We start from the raw sequence: 18,444 nt of genomic DNA, 5'->3' as shown, positions 1-18,444 counted from the left end.
TGTAGGTAGATCCAAGAAGAGAAAACATAGCTTGAGCATGGTTTTTTTATGTTTTTAGAGTCTTTTTGTGGGAGAGACATGTACAGTCCGTGCAGACCATTAGCTAATATCTCGCAATGGTTGATCGCTGCTTGTTTACAGCTTATTATACACTTATTAAGAGATGGAGTGGCTAGTAAGAGAAGAGTACTGAACTCACAGTTGTTGTCAAAAATGTGTATAGATATATATTTTAAAAAATTTGTAGCAATAACTCTCGTCGGGCCGGACAAAATCTATCCGCGGGCCGTAGGTTGGAGAGCCCTGGGTTAGGGAGAAGTTAGTTGTTAAAGATTAGGTTTTGGCTTTTAAATGGCAATATGCTGGTATTATTTGATAATTTTAGAATTATAGTATATATGTAATATTATTCATTGGATTCTCTAAAATCAAAACGATTTTAAGATTACCATACATGGTGTGTTCAATATTGATGGATTCAATTACAGGTTCAGGATGTGGAAATTGAACTGTCAGATCCAAAGTGGACCATTTTCCATGCAGTTCAAGAACTAATCCAGATGGCCGATCTAGGCAGTAGGCAGGAGAAGATGAGACGACTTTGGGAGCCAACCTACACGTGAGTATTCATCCGGTGGTTCGGAGCCCACCTTAAAGCTGTAGGTCCACTCATCTCCCATTAACATTCGTCTCATTAAACACGCACAAGTCTAGGCAGAGCTCATCCTTAGCAAATAATAAAGAATAAAAAATAACTATGATTTTTTTCATAATAAAAATAGGAAAGGAATTCAGTCTTGAATATCAATATCAAATATCCAAATTTTCAATTTGCATGTCAATCTTTCTTCTATGCTTGGGTTTGAAGCATATAAATTTAAAATCTACTTTGTGAAAATAACTAAGAACTGAAAATTTTGTGAAGTGAACAACTACAAGACTTTTCGGACTATGTGTAACCTCATGTGAATTTGGGAGAGGAATAGCACAAGGTTACCTTATTTTTTTCTCTCCATATCAGGGTTTAGCGACACTTCCACACTCCTGGAATGAGTTAACCCACGACAGAATCGAAGTATGGCCAGGAACGAATCTGTAGGGAGGAATTTCAAATGGAGCGCGGAAGGTGATCGACCATTAGAAAAGAAGCTCTCAACTGCGAAGGCCCGCTTCTCTCTAGACCAGAGCATGATGGATAATTTACTTGAGGGAGGATAAACTTGAGAACTTCCCCCTCCAGGTGCGCCCCCTCCTGCCCCTCTACACGACCAATTCAACGTACGGGATATTTTTCATATAAGTAAGTTTCTCTGGCGCAACTTGTATATATATAATATTCTCCATTGGATTCTCTAAAATCAAAAAGATTTTAATATTACTTAACATGGTGTGTTTAATATTGATGGATTCAATTTTTTTTTCAAATCAAATCATTTATTTCGCCATTTAAAAAAATTGAATTGTTCAACTTGATTACAGGTTCAGGATGTGGAAATTGAACTGTCAGATCCAAAGTGGACCATTTTCCATGCAGTTCAAGAACTAATCCAGATGGCCGATCTAGGTAGTAGGCAGGAGAAGATGAGACGACTTTGGGAGCCTACCTACACGTGAGTATTCATCCGGTGGTTCGGAGCCCACCTTAAAGCTGTCACTCTTCTCCCATTAACATTCGTCTCATTAAACACGCACAAGTCTAGACAGAGCTCATCCTTAGCAAATAATAAAGAATAAAAAATGAAAATGATTTTTTCATAATAAAAATAGGAAAGGAATTCAGTCTTGAATATCAATATCAAATATCCAAATTTCCAATTTGCATGTCAATCTTTCTTCTATGCATATAAATGTTTGAAGCATATAAATGTAAAAATCTACTTTGTGAAAATAACTAAGAACTGAAAATTTTGTGAAGTGAACAACTACAAGACAACCGATTTCGGACTATGTGCAACCTTATCTAAATTTGGGAGAGGAATAGCACAAGGTTACCTTATTTTTTTCTCTCCATATCAGTTTTGATAATGTACTTGTATGAATCAATAAAGAATAAATTATATTTAAATCTATATATTAAGAGAGAGTAGGGTTGTGTTTGTTCGTGTGTTCGTTTGTCCGTTTGTTCGCATCAAAACATGTCAACTTGTGGATTGCATACCGGAAAAACGGGAATGATTTAGATCTCCACATTTTGCACATAGATTCTAAAAATATCAATCTCGTGCACCCTGGAAGCCCAAATTTTAATTTTCTTCTAGATTTTTCAGAATTAATGTTTAAATTAAATCACATGGTCGAAATTAAAAGAGGAACATCTGTTTCTATATTGCTTTCTACCTGAAAAACATAGTTTTGAACTTGGAGGAAGGAAGGTTTGAAACTTCCTTCCTCCAAGGTTTTGAAACTTTGTTTCCCTGATGAAATGTTTAGGCCTACACGTGGCATGGACTATTAATTTTTTCAGCTAGAACAATTTTGAGACAAAGTGCTAAATAAACGTCTACAGTTTCATCAATGCTGTAACGGCAATATGAAAACGCATGCAGTTAATATGTCTTTCTATGATGGTGTTGTTATTTACATAAAGAAACTATTATATTCTTCCATTTTTATTTAATTGAAATTTCAAAATTATTCGAGCCCTGATAGAATGACTGAACATAGGCCTATTTTGAATTCTTCTAGATTTCATCACGTCAAGTTTAAAGAAAGACCCTTGCGAAGCACGGGTTACCTGCTAGTAGTCAATAAGTAAATGGCATTATCCTGTTTGAAGATCATAATTGGTGCCGTATCACATTGAAGCTTTGTTTGTTGAAATAAATGTTATTCATAGTTTAACGTTCATGGATCACAACGATTCCGTACAACTGATGTCTTCAATTTTCTGACATCATTCACGCAACATGTACAATATCATTACTAATAACGTTTCCTGGGAAAATTTGATGATTCGTAAGATTGATGCTGAAGTATTGCATTTTGCTTGCAAAAACGGAAGACGCTTCGCAACTAGCTCAATTGTCTTTGAAACGATCATTTGTGGTATAATAATTCGACAACAATTGACGATTTCACCACACTGATCACAGGGCGTTTGGTGGGGATGACAAACAGTGTTTTAAGTGATCGGAGGTTGAAAATAGTTATTTCTTTATTGACAAGGACATTTTCAACAATACATGGTCAACGTCGTGTACACAATTTCAAAGTCACAATACAAAACGTCTAGATTTGACTTATATCATAAAATCAAGTTAATAAAATAGCAGTTGAACAGAGACAGAAATAATACAATACTTACGTTAATTTTGATACTGTTTTTGTATAATTTTTCGAATTTATAGATAGTCAGCTACTTCATATGGTGTTTCGTTTATCAAAATTTTCTCCACTTTTATTTTAAAAGGATGTCTTGCTCAAAGTATTGATAAAAACAGGCAGATAATTATAGAGTTTCACAGCCATATAAGGATAGAGTTTATGAGAGGAGCTATTTTGATACCTATGAACTCTCAGACTGTTTCGGCATAGAGAAACAATGGCTTAAGTAGATATCCCATGGTATAGGGCGTTTATGTCGCAACTTTTACTGTTATCTCAAACCGATAGTCCACGTAGTTCTTTTCCGTGAACCTGTGTGACGCTCGTAGTCTCTTATACTGTGCCGTTCATACACTCTTACCCGGTCAAATCAGTAAAAATCGTCAATAATCGACAGTAATCGGCTTGAGATAACAGTAAAAGTTGCGACATAAACGCCCTATACCATGGGTTATCTACTCAAGCTATTGTTTCTCTATGGTTTCGGTTTCTTGTGTCATAAACAAATGACTGGTGATATTTTTTTTCTATCTACAGTATTATTCATCATTTCGAATTCAATCATTTTTTAATTGTTGTACTTCCAGCTGTCAATTATTATTGGAATGTTGTCATTTGTTAATTGTTTTTACTTGACCGATGCTATTGATTGCTGTTTTGCAGAATAATCTACCGCGAGGTGAAGGAGAGCGAGCGTGAGCGCGACTCGAGAGAGGGCGGCGGTGAGAGCACTCCTCTGTGCAGCGGCGGGAGCATCCTGTCTCCAGCAACACCCACTCCCATTACATCCATGTCGTGTACCGTCGAGGATGTGCTTCAGCTGCTCAGGCACCTGTTTGTCATCAGCACTAGTATGCAGCATCAAAATAACGAGCATGACCTCAACTATGGTAAGGAAGCGGTCAATATTATTTTCCTACAGATACCCTGGAAAGTGACCATTTGTGCACTGATTGCAGGCTGCAAAGAATCACTTTTCCGCACTAGTGCGCAAAGTGAGTACTTTGCGTACTCCAGATTTGCAGCATGACAACGCAAAATAGTTAGTAGGTTATATGGAGCACCAGTGCAGCAAAATCAAAATTAAGTTGGTAACAGTGAGTGGGGCTGCTATAGTGAGCAGAGGTGCAACGAAGCACAACGCGCTAATTATTAGTATTAGATATTATAATGGAGGACAACGACAACACAGTGCCACCACAGCACACACCACACAGCTGCCCCCCGCCATTCAAACACTACTACATTATTCAGGCAATTTTACCCATAATTACCCACTTTTCATATTCAATGGTAACTGTAGGAAAAATTTAATGTGAAATACGTGCGCAAAGTTCGTTTGCTGCACTCAAGAAACCATTCCGCCCTCGCCTACGGCTCGGGCGTAAACGTTTCTTTCGATGCAGCAAACTGTCACTTTGCGCACTAGTTGCACAAATAACTATTTTCAATCATAATGAGATAAGATAGCATAAGAAGATATTCCATGGTATAGAACGTTCATGTTCCAAATTTCACTGTTAACTTCAGCCTATAGTCCATGTAGTTCTTTTTCGTGAAGCTATTTGACGCTGGTAAATAAATAAAATGTTATTGCCAGCAAACCACAAAGCAAAAGACTAAGTCAACATGTTATATACATTGAAACATTAGCTTTGCCTTTGTCATATTATTGAGATCATATTATACAGGGACCGGCATATTAAACTGACGATTTTGTAGTAATTGTTATGTTTGAACCACTGTCATTGAAAATGTTGTACATCGACAGGTCTATTCTTGCCATTTCAGTAGCCAGTATGTCGTGGTCAAGTGAACATCAAGCGATTGTGATTGAAGCTTATTTTAAAAATAATGACTCAGTTATTTTAACACAGCGTTTATGTCGCAGAAATTTCAATAATTTAAATCGACACGCGCCTGTTTCCAGTAGGAATACGATCTTGTTGTGGGTAAAGAATTTCAGGAACACGTTGTCCGCTTTTAAAACGAAACCAACAGGACGAAAACGAACCGTGAGAACGCCTGAGTAGCTGTTACATGGTCTCCACGACGTTCAGCAGCGAAACATGCTGTTGCGCTAGCCATTTCTTATCGAAGTGTACAACGAATTCTTCATTCCGACCTAAAATTCCATCCGTTTAAGATAATGTTAGTGCAACAACTTAATGCAAATTATTGGGCACATTGCAAAGCCGCTTGCGAGTTCATTCTCGAAAATGTGCACCAGGATTCCGTTATTCTTTCAAGTGACGAGGAACATTTCCATTTTTCGGGATTTGTGGATAAACAAAATTACAGTTATTGAACAGCCAATAATCCACAGAACTAAAGGAAGTCATTCAACGAGAAATTGAAGCAATTCCACAAGTGATGATTGAGCGAGCAATGGCAAATTTCAGAATTAGGTTAAGTGAGTGTGTGAAAAGTAACGGAAATCATTTGGATGACATAATCTACAAATAAAAAACTTTGTGAGTAATCTATGTAATTCACTATAAATTGCAAAATTTGATCTTCAATTTTATATATTATATGATTCAATTGTACGAAACACACTTGAGTTATTATCCCTCAAAAATCGTCAGGTTTTTATGCCGGGCCTTGTATACATACTAAACTCTGGAGGTCAATATTTTTGGACTTGAGCAGCTTAGTTCATCACACAAGCTTTCCGTAAATAATTACAAATAAAATAAATCAAGAGTTGCCTTACATATATTACATACAACATCAATATAGGTATGCAGATACTACTCTCAAAACTCACTCGACTTATAAAATAGGTTCTGTACCAACTTTTGTTTTAAAGAGCTTCAGGGGTGTTTCATGTAGGGTAGCTTATTAAACACTTTTCGCCTAACAGTTTCAAAACTGTTCAATGTTTTTGAGATGAATATAAATATCTGTCTATTGTTTCTAGAATTGGAAGGGTGACCGCTTGAGCCAACTCCTCCGAATATGATTCATGAGTTGTAAAATCGCTTCCAGGTGGTTCGGAGCCCACCTGAAACTGTAGGTCCATTCATCTCTCATTATAATCTGCCTCATTACCCACGCACAAGCCTAGAGCTCTGGGCATCACCCTCAGCAAAAAAATAGAAGAATATCAGTGTTAATATTTTTCTTTTTGTTTGATAACAAGGGTTTCCCTAGTATATATAAAAACAATATATGTATAGATGTATTATTGCTAAAATTTTATTAATAATGCAGTGTTTTGAATATGGTGAAATATGGTAACTATTTCAAGGGATTTTCTGCAGAAGAAGAATAGGTAGTCTCTCTCATATGTTTCACGCTATCTTGTAAAAAAGTTTATTATGTCTACCGATGATCCATAATTAGAAATAGAAGCGCAAAAACTATTTAATTTTGTGAAATCAAAATAAATTTATTCAACAAACATTAGAAAAATACTAAAAAAGTAGTTAGCAACAGTTAGCTATAACAGTAGTTATAACAGTTTGGCGGTGGGACCTTCCCGCAAGGGACTCCCCACCAACAAAAGCCATACGAATTTACTTTTTACTAGCTGTTAGGCTTAACTCACACTTACGCCAACTCAGGTCGAGAAGAGACTCGACTCTAGTCGAGAGTATGTGTTTCCAAATGGTGACACTCAGACCAGTCGACTCTAGTCTCCGCGACTGTCGCCATTTGAAAACACAACATGCTCTCGACTAGAGTCGAGTCTCTTCTCGACCTGAGTCGCGTAAGTGTGAGTTGAGCCTAACAGCTGCTAACTACTTTTTTAGTATTTTTCTGGTGTTTGTTGAATGAAAATATTTTGATTTCAAAAAATTAACTAGTTTTTTCGCTTCTATTTCTAATTCTGGATCATCAGAAGACAAAATGAACTTTATTACAAGATACCGTGAAGCAGATGAGTGTGAGTTGAGTCTAAGTTTCAATTTTTTAAATGTAATTTTGTGTGTAAATTCTTCGTCGGTGTGTTATTATAACCAGATGAATTAAATGATTGGAATCTATTGAAATTAAATTTGGAATTTTATTTTTACAGATAACCAAAACGACCAGCTATCACCTGAAGAATTCTCTAGTAAGAAAATCACCAACAAACTGCTTCAACAGATTCAAGATCCGTTGGTGTTGAGCTCTGGTGCTCTGCCGGCCTGGTGCGAAGAACTCAATCACTCTTGTCCTTTCCTCTTCCCGTTCGAGACCAGACATTTGTACTTCAGCTGCACTGCATTTGGCGCGTCCAGGTAGGTTTTCATTCGATTTATCTCAACCATGCAATATTCAGTTTTCAAGTAGTGAAACTAAAGTGAATATTATAAACTACTAAGTAGTAAATTCATTGTTAATTGCGTAATTTAATGATGTTTTATTTGAGGATGATCTAACTCCAGAACACATACATTTTCCCCAATATCTCCATCCATAGCTTTGTTTCTTATATTTATTCAAATAAGTTCATTTATTCAATCAATATTGTTTTTGTCATAGTCATTTAATTTTAGCGGTTTTCCATGCATGAAATCAAGCCGGTAAACAGCTGTTTCAGAACAAATAAACATATGATTCTCATTACAGCATACTCTACTGTAATGAAATCATATGTTTCCTAGTTCCCAAATAGGAACTGCAAAACTGCTATAGTGCGGTCCACGTTATAATGACAGTATTTGATCAACTTTGGTTTTGCTATCCTTGTCTATCATTCGACAAAGCCGGTGGTACTATCCTTTTCTAGGTCCACAACAATGCCAATTATGTTTTTGACAGTGTAGAAATATAATTAATTAATGCGGAGAATCGGCATCGCTATTCTATCTTCATCTACTGCCATTATAACGTGGACCTCACTATACATAAAACCGCCCTCAGCGCTCCAGGTGGAAGGTTTGTCAACTACAGTTACAAAATTCCTGATTCAGATTTTGTAAACTATGTTATGTTTATAGAATGCATGTAGTAACTTCAGCACAAGCAGGTTTATGTTTTTTAATTCTCAATTATTCTCCTTTAGATTATCATGACAAAAAATAGTGTACGTTACTTGGACCTCAACTAAAAACATCATTCTCGCCTGCAAACGGCCTCTTCCCGTCCATGTGACGTAAAATACTATTATTCAATTCAATTCAGTTTATTTCCAAAAACATAATACACGAATAAGAAATACAATATACAACATATTTTGGAATCCCCCTACTAGACTATCCATCTGTGTGTAGGGGGGGAGTTCCACTTTATACATAATAAGCTTAATCTGCTCATAGAAGTAAATAATAGAGAATACACTTATATTATGGATGTATTATTAATATTCTGATTATAAAATAGATAATATATGTGCTGATGTATATTTAAGAATGAGTATGTAGGAATATGTATGTAGGAATAAGTATACTTAATACCTTGATTGATAAAAGAATAAATAAAGAAGAAATAACAATATTTTTTTGAAGACCGCAGTGGCAGGGATTCCAGAAATTCTCAGAAGAGAGAATGAAAAAAAAGCATACACCAGAAAGGCAAAACAGTCAAATCGGTTATATCAATGATAAAATAAATACCAATCAATTGTCTGGAAACCTTGAAGTCGTGTTGGTCACCAAGCATAACGAGATTGGAGTAGTTCTTCTGAAGATTCCCAACCAATCTGGTACAGCCACCTGTCCACCCTCTTCCTAAACACTACCAAACTAAATGCCCTGCTTCCCTTATCACCCCTGACACATTTCTGTACAAGACATGGGCCAGGTATGAAGGATTTGTCAATTCAGAGCCGTGAGTCAGCTGAGGTATCTCAAAGCTGTAATTGGATCTGTGGCGAGTTGAGTAGCTATGGTTAACTGTTTCTCCCAGAAGTTCAGTTTTGTATTTTTTGATGTGGATCAACAAGGATTTAATAAAAAGTTGTCTAACATTCAGTACGGGAAATTCGATAAACAATTGTCTTGTTGGGTATCTAAAGTCTCTCTTTAAAATTGTTTTTATAATTGATCTTTGGGTGACTGCGAGAGGCTCAATGACTGAGGAGGAAGCCCCTCCCCAAGCTAGAATTCCATATAGTATTATAGATTGGACATAGGCAAAGTAAACTACTTTGCACTGATCCACACTCAGAACATTACTAAGCTCTGAAAATGCGTATTATGTATTCTTATTGTGTATATATCTTAGAACCTTTAAATCAAAACTAAATCATTGATTGTAATTTCATAAAAAATATTTTATCAGTATTATTGTAGCATGTATTGTAAAGTGAAAACCCCTTTTATTCTTTGGAGGAGTTTTTCACACATTTTTTTAAATTAAGACAGTGTTAAGTGTTACTAATATTTTAATGACGTTGTTAATGGCTTTATGGTCCGATAGCAAAAGAATTAAATCTATCCATCTGTTATACAATTTTTCCAGAACGCAGTGAGGTCTTTGTTTTAACTCGGATTTTCTTTTGTCTGTATTGTATGTAACGCTTTTACGGCCAAACGCGTTGATAGAATTCTATAAGATTTGGCAGGAATATTCCTTTTTCAACTGCGCGTCGAATGAATGAATAAATGAATGAATACTCGATGTATACACATTGTTTTTTTGAAATTTTGCATTTCAAGGATAATATGGAAGGAAAAGGAATTTTCCCCATACTTAGTTATCACTAAATAAATATAATCTATTCTAAAGATAGGATTAATCATACTATAGAATTATTCGTTATCAATCAGCTGACAAGTGGATTATTCATTGCATGATTACACAGGTGTATGGAATAGCCGGTGAACAGGTGACACCAGATACTTGTGGATGAGAAAACTGCGTGAGGTCTACTTTTCTCAGAACTACTAGTTGTAGCATGTCGTGTTAAGTCATTCTATTCTTTGGAGGAGTTTTTCACACATTCTTTTTAATTAAGTGTTGTGTTATGAATATTTTACTGACGTTGTTGATGACTTTATGGTCCGATAGCAAAAGAATTGAATCTACGAGCCCAATCATTCTCGAGTGAATCGACTGAAAAAGGCTTATTTTAAATATCAGCTGCAACATAGATAACAACAATGAAGTTGTTCAGATTAGCACTGAACTTCTCGAAATTGGCCCGTATATAATATCTGTGATACATTATACATTTTAATAATTCATCCTCATACAATGTTTTGCGAGTAATAGATTGAACGAAAACACTTGATTCAAACATATCAAGAATTTCCATCTTTGTTTATCCTCCCGGATACATAATAATTGCCTTCAGTTTGTACCTGTCAATATTAGTTGTATAATGTATAATTATTTAACGAAAATCCGAATTAAATGCTGTAAATCACCCCGAAGACTTCTGCTACTGCAAATATTGACAACAGGGTTAACAGCTAGACCGATTTTTATCCAAAAATTATTTGCCAGCCCGGGAATCGAACCCGGTAACTGACTTCAGTTTGGTGTAAGGGTAAGCATTCCTGACTGGTAGTTAGGTGGTACCGGGTTCAATTCCCGGGCTGGCAAATAATTTTTGGATATTAAACTGTTCTGAATAGTGAGTTGTGTTTTTTATGGCTCTAAATTTTGTAAAATTACTTTAAAATTTCCCAATTAATGGTGAATTGAGTGTGAAATTTTTGTTTTTTATTCTGTTTTTAACCGTCAAAATTTAAAAATCCTAGTTTTCGTTGTTTTTGAGTGGAAATGGACTAAATTTTAGTAAAGTGTAATCATAACCCTATTTTGGACTTTTAAAATTTTATCTAAATTTGGGAAAGAAATAGAACAAGGAATATCCTTAGTTTTTCTCTCCCAATCAGTGCTTCTTTGTAAAAATATAAATAAAAAGCCCGAGATTATTTGTTTCCTGGGCTGGCAAATGATTTTTGGATAGTAGCGCTCATCGAATTTCCATCTAGCTGTTAACCCTGTGGTCAATATTTGCAGTAGCAGAAGTCCTCGGGGTGATTTACAGCATTTAATTGGGATTTTCGTTTGATAATAATTATGCATTAATTAGCATTTGAACAAATGCAATCTCTAATTTAATTCCATCTGTTGAGTTAATGATTGTTTTGTCTGGTTGTTTAGGTCGATAGTGTGGCTGCAAACGCAGCGTGACGTGACTCTGGAGCGCCAACGTGGTGGACCGGGCCTGTCGCCTCGCCGAGACGATTCGCACGAATTCCGCGTCGGCCGCCTGAAGCACGAGCGAGTCAAGGTGCCTCGAGGCGACCAGCTGCTGGCCTGGGCCCTCCAGGTCATGAAGGTGCATGCCGATCGCAAGAGCATACTCGAGGTTGGTCAAATTTGAAGACGCTCACTTGATTCAATTAGTTATAGAGTCCTTTGTTCAGTTCCTCCATTTCATCAGTTATAATTTTTTTTTAATTGAAATTTATTCACAACACTGACATATTTTAAAAATATTTTTAAAATGCAATTATTATAAATAAACAGTATCATGATGAAAAAAAAGAAAAGAACTTCAGTAGCTTAACAGCTGTGGTTGAAGTTCTACACTATTGTTATTGTTCATAATAATATGAACGAGACAGTCACTTGATTTTGATAACTAAAAAAAAAGAATAAGTCTTTTTGCAATTTCACACAAACAGAATTAGATCAATAGTAAAAAACCAAAAAAGTAATAATAATAAAACCTGAAAAAACAAATAAAATATAATTTCCTGAAGTACCTAAACATCTATACAATAAATATATAACATAAAAAGAATAAATAATAAAATGAATAAATAATAAACCTCTGTCACCAGTCAAATTTTTAACAATTGAGTCTAAAATCAATCAAATTGAGCATCAGTAAAGTAACAAATAAAGGCAAAAGTTAATTTAGTACAAAATTGTTTTAAATACTACAAGGAAATACTGAGGGAGAAATACTATTAATTCAATAAAACCGATTTACGCGGGGAAAAAATGAAGAAAGTCTAAGTGAAATCAAAACAGTTACAGAGGCTAAATTATTAGGCTAGTTCTAATTATTATTATAGTGTAGTGTAGTGTTATAGATATATTATAGTGTATCTAGTACTATAGTGTTATTATAGTAGTTATTATAGTGAGGTCCATGTTATAATGACAGTTGATAAAGATAGGAGAACAACGTTGCCGACCCTCACTGTAGTCAATGCCTTCTTGACGGTAGCTGATACAGGTTTATTAATGTAATATTAATAGTTAATCTTCGTTTAAAATAATCAATTAATATCGGGGCACCGAGCTTCGCTCGTTATTTTTATTTATTGATAAACAGAACACAATTCTCTTGAATGATCGTGTTTATATTTCACAGCTGGCTGTACATCATCTTATGAATTTCGGGGATGCGATATTTTGATTTTTCACATACTTACTTTTTTACTATCCACAGCTGTTTCAGCCAAGGATGAATTATCCTTTTAATGTCGTTCAGCGAGTTTTCTCAAGGATGAGACCTAGATCAATCGAATCTTTATATCATAAACCTACTATGTTCCAAATTTCGTGAAAATCGTTAGAGCCGTTTTCGAGATCCGTTAAGCATAAATAACCAGATATAAAAATAATCAGATATGAAAATAACCAAATGTAAAAATAACCAGATATATAAATACAGAAATCGCTCGCTTAATATAAAAGGATATTTTATTAAGCAAGAAATTATATTTTTCAATATTTCATAATGAATTTCCATGATAAAGATGAAATATTTTGTGTCCACGCTATAAAGGCAGTGGAGAAAGATAGGAGAACAACGTTGCCCCTCACTGTCTTGTCAATGCCTTCTTGTCGGTAGCTGATACAGGTTTATTAATGTAATACTAATTGTTCATCTTCGTTTAAAATAATCAATTATATTTTATCAAGCAAGAAATTATATTTTTCAATAATTTCATAACGAATTCTCTTGATGAAGATGAAATATTTTGTGAATTAATTATTAATTCTACATTGGTAAAAGCCGATCTGGCAACAGAGCAAAGCGAGAGAGATATATAAATAAATAAATTTTTTATTGTCTAAGCAACATTGGCATTAGACAAAGTCAAAACTAATACTAGAAATTATACAAGTCAGAAGGTTAAAAGCTAATGTAATTGAAAGTATATACGGTATACATATATAAACACATAAACGTAACTACATCTTGAGTAAACCCAGAAGAATTCAAATATTCATCACTATACAAACAACAGAATAATCAATTCTATTTTATTAAGCAAGAAATTATATTTTTCAATAATTTCATAATGAATTTTCATGATGAAGATAGTGCTACCTGCTTTGTTGAATGATAGACAAGGATAGCAATACCATTGCTAATCAAACACTGCCATTATAACGTGGACCTCACTATAGTTGTTAGTGTTTCATTTATTCTCTTGTTTCCAGAGTATACTTGAGGCTAGACACATTTCCACGTTTGAACATTTGTCACTTCATATAAATAGTCATAGAATCGAATAGTGGTATTCTAGTTTTAGAATATTCTAAATACTTATTCTAGTTCTTAATTTAGTTTTAGTTTATCAGAGATTGACAATGGTGTAATAACCGAAACCGGTCTTTTCAAGTATCAATAAATCTGTGGTTTTTTGACAATTTCTTAGTCTTTTTCATTCAATTGAATCGAATAGTTATCGAACAATTTTTGTTAAATAAAAATACTAAGAAATTGTCAAAAAGTGATTTTTAATCTTTTTGTCAAAAGTGTTTTTATTTAATATGAATAATTACCACAATAAATAGTACACAAAAAGTGAACAATTTTTGGTTCAATCGTGCTCTCTTATGAATAAGTTTTTATTTGAATATTGCTTATATAATTTGAGCTCTTGTCGCAATACCTACATTGACTTACGGAAGTGAAGCAAGGTTGCTGATAAGGAAGTTTGGATGAAGAATACAGTCAGCAGAGTCGCGATTCCTTAGACAAGTCAAAGGATACACAAGAGAGGATCGGATTCGGAATGAAAATATAAGCAGAGAATGTGATGTCCAACCAGTGTTGAGTTTGATAAAAACATAATATAGAAATAAGTGGTCAGATCATGTCCTTACGATGCCACAAGACCGTTTCTCATTGAATGCCCTACTCCACAAGCCTTAGGCAGGAGAAGTATTGGTAGACCGAAGAAGAGATGGACGCCGGAACAGGCTTGAAAAGCCTAATCCATGATGACGATGATAATGATAATGTAAGCTCACATCTCTACTGATGTTTTGCAAAACTTTGTTTTGTTTGCAACGCCAATATTAGATTATTATTTAGTTTCAATGAAAGCTTTTGTAATTTTGTTAGTAAATTTGTAATGTATGAAACTGAATTTGTTTTCCATGTATTTGTGAATTATTTATATGAATTTGGCGATAAATTTGATTTGATGTATGATTATCTAAACTCTCTACCACAGAATACAAATATTTATAAATGCTGTATTTGTATTCTGTGGTTCTACATTTTCTTATTTGTATTTCTTATTTATAATGCTGTATTTGCATTCTGTGGTTCTACATTTTCTTATTTGTAATGCTGTATTTGTATTTTGTGGTTCTACATTTTCTTTAGGAATTAGTTCAATGAAATTTGCAATTTAGTATGTTGTATCTAGTATTAACAGCAAGAAAAAATCAGCCAAATATCTACACAACTGTTTATTTTTGTTTGAATCGTGCTCTCTTATGAATAAGTTTTTATTTGAATATTGCTTATATAATTTGAGCTCTTGTCGCAATACCTACATTGACTTACGGAAGTGAAGCAAGGTTGCTGATAAGGAAGTTTGGATGAAGAATACAGTCAGCAGAGTCGCGATTCCTTAGACAAGTCAAAGGATACACAAGAGAGGATCGGATTCGGAATGAAAATATAAGCAGAGAATGTGATGTCCAACCAGTGTTGAGTTTGATAAAAACATAATATAGAAATAAGTGGTCAGATCATGTCCTTACGATGCCACAAGACCGTTTCTCATTGAATGCCCTACTCCACAAGCCTTAGGCAGGAGAAGTATTGGTAGACCGAAGAAGAGATGGACGCCGGAACAGGCTTGAAAAGCCTAATCCATGATGACGATGATAATGATAATGTAAGCTCACATCTCTACTGATGTTTTGCAAAACTTTGTTTTGTTTGCAACGCCAATATTAGATTATTATTTAGTTTCAATGAAAGCTTTTGTAATTTTGTTAGTAAATTTGTAATGTATGAAACTGAATTTGTTTTCCATGTATTTGTGAATTATTTATATGAATTTGGCAATAAATTTGATTTGATGTATGATTATCTAAACGTTCCACCACAGAATACAAATATTTATAAATGCTGTATTTGTATTCTGTGGTTCTACATTTTCTTATTTGTATTTCTTATTTATAATGCTGTATTTGCATTCTGTGGTTCTACATTTTCTTATTTGTAATGCTGTATTTGTATTTTGTGGTTCTACATTTTCTTTAGGAATTAGTTCAATGAAATTTGCAATTTAGTATGTTGTATCTAGTATTAACAGCAAGAAAAAATCAGCCAAATATCTACACAACTGTTTATTTTTGTTTGAACTTGAATTTTGTTCTATTATTATATTCAACTATTTTCATGTACAGGTGGAATTCGAGGGAGAAGAAGGTACTGGGCTTGGACCAACACTGGAATTCTATGCACTAGTGGCTGCTGAACTACAAAGGAGAGATCTAGGTTAGTGTTATTCATCCTAATTGTTGATTTGTACGTTTTTTAGAGTTTGCAGATGTTCTTTAATAGGAGTGGCAATGCTGGTGCAGTTGTGGATACTATTCGATCATCATCACGACCTGGTAATAGAGCTCAATTGCCAAGCCCAAGATTCACAATGTTTCAAAAATCTTTCCTGATTTGAAAGCCTGACAATGTAAGATCTTGCCAATCGTACTCCTTGTACAGTAGATTGATCAGAGAGTGGCTATTCGGTCTTCTTCCAGAGGCGGCCGAAGCTTCGAAGCTATGTTTTTTGTTGTTCAGTGAGATCACATTTCTCAAATTCTAAAAGTTATTTTACTTACTATTTTTCCTGTTGATAGCTTTCATTTTATTCTTTATTTATTGTATGACTATCATTTTTTGTTTCTCGAAGACTTGTAATTAATTTCATTGTTCTAATTACTGGACACATTATTAGTATGTAAGGTATTCGAAAAACAAATTGATTTTTTTAATGTAAGAGAGTTTCTAGGGTCTACAGCAACTCCTCCATGCGTACAGGGAAGCTTTCCTTGCATGAGAGTATTTATTGTCAAGAGCATTAAATGTACATAATATTCATATTTTGTTTATAAGTTGACGACCCGTAGACTATGTGATTTCATATAAATGCAACAAGTAGTGAAATGAAAGCACTATTTGTCGTATTTCCACATTAAAATAGTTCCATTATTTTTACAAAAGACGTGATATTCAAGATTGTTGTCATCATCGTTAGTTGTGGATTCATGTAACCTTAAATAACTAATAGAAAAATCATCGTTCATTCATCATATTCATGCATTCATTCATCATATTCATTCATTCATTCATCATCGTCAGTTGTAGATTCCTGTAACTTAATAACTAACAGAAAAGACAATCTACTCATTCATTATATTAAAATTTATTCATTTACTCAATCATGTACTATTACGAGGGTAGGCTGATAAGTAATGCACATATGCTTGTAGAAGGCAAACAAAAGCAAATAGCAAGATTCGGTAAAAATAAATTAAAGTACAAACCTTTAACTTCAAAATCATGTATTTATTTTTCTACATAGTCACCGTTAAGCATTACACATTTCTCCCAACGTGTTACAAGTTTTTTTATTCCGTCACTGAAAAATTCTTCTGACTTTTCTCGAACCCACGATGCAACAGCTGCCTTCACTTCACTGTCCGAGCTGTAATGATTTCCCTCCAGGTCTCTCTTGAGTAGAGGAAAAAAAGAAAAATCACAAGGTGCAAGGTTGGGAGAATACGGAGGGTGGGGAATCGGTTCAGACTTCAGGTTTCTCAGAGCCTCTTCAGTTGCACGCGAAGTGTGTGGCCGAGAGTTGTCATGTTGCAAGATTATTGGCGCCAGACTGCCTCTAACACGACAAAATCGACGTCGGAGGTGTTTCAGAGCAGATATACTGAGCAGAATTTACTGTTGCCCCTCTTTCCAGATAATCAGTCACATAAACTCTGTGAGCATCCCAAAACACAGTCAAAAGAATTTTTTTGCATCCGCTGCATGTTTCGTCAACAATTGAGGCTTTCCCAGGTTGGCAATCTCTAAATTTTATAACCCATTGATTCACGGTAGACCTATCAACAGTATCGTCACAATAAACAGCCTTTAAACGACAATGAATCTCACTAGGATTCACTTTCTCAGCAGTTAAAAATTCGATAACAGCGCGTTGTTTAATTCGCGTTGACATAACACCAGAACACGACGCCATACTTTCACTAACCAAACCAAACTGGATGAACACAACGCCTTCAAACTGCGCAGCCGTGTAGAGGAGAAATAGTACTTCCACATGCCACCAGGCACGCTTCTGAAGTTTATTTAGTTTGTGCTCTACAAGCATGTGTGCATTAGTTATCAGCCTACCCTCGTATTATACCTACTTGTATGTGGATGTACAGCAGGTTTATGCTCAGATCTGTCTCTTTATACTTTTAAACTTATACTAATGCTGTTTAAATTTATAATTTTTATATTCATATAAATGTTTCATTATCGTCCTCAGGAAAAAAAACTTCAATAATGTAACAATGAAATTCTATTGGATTTTATTGGCAAAGAGATCCTTTCGGTTGTTTTGCTTCACCGTAATACCCAGTATCATATCCCATATTATACACTTGAGTTTAATTACAGAGAATCACAAAGGAGTGTCATTATTTTATTTTATATCAAACACGACTAGTTCTGGCGATAATGCCATAATCAAGTGTCCTATCAATGTCCTTAGAATTATTGCTGAAACTAGACGTGGCTGATGTGAATTATTAGGCTAGGCGCACACCAGTTGGTCAAGACAAGACATGATCAGACACGTTTAGTCACAATACTTCACATTGTTGCTCATGAAGACATGTCTAACTGCAATGACTAATCAGTGTGAGTTGCGTCATAAGCAACAATGTGAAGTATTGTGACTA

At 34.7% G+C, this 18,444-nt stretch overlaps 1 protein-coding gene across 1 annotated transcript in view; it reads left to right on the top strand.

Moving 5' to 3' along the window:
* LOC111059631 (E3 ubiquitin-protein ligase HECTD1-like) overlaps nt 1–18,444 on the top strand; it is a 160,680-nt gene that overhangs the window by 125,196 nt on the left and 17,040 nt on the right. Inside the window, 5 exon segments of the mRNA XM_039429229.1 lie at nt 489–619; nt 3,988–4,214; nt 7,349–7,553; nt 11,371–11,578; nt 15,889–15,979. Of these exon segments, the coding sequence (XP_039285163.1) occupies nt 489–619; nt 3,988–4,214; nt 7,349–7,553; nt 11,371–11,578; nt 15,889–15,979 (862 nt within the window).

Source organism: Nilaparvata lugens, chromosome 5 (assembly GCF_014356525.2).
Source record: "Nilaparvata lugens isolate BPH chromosome 5, ASM1435652v1, whole genome shotgun sequence".
Taxonomy (NCBI): Eukaryota; Metazoa; Arthropoda; class Insecta; order Hemiptera; family Delphacidae; genus Nilaparvata; species Nilaparvata lugens.
The sequence above is the reverse complement of the archived record's forward strand: the minus strand, read 5'-3'. Positions and strand labels throughout refer to the sequence as shown.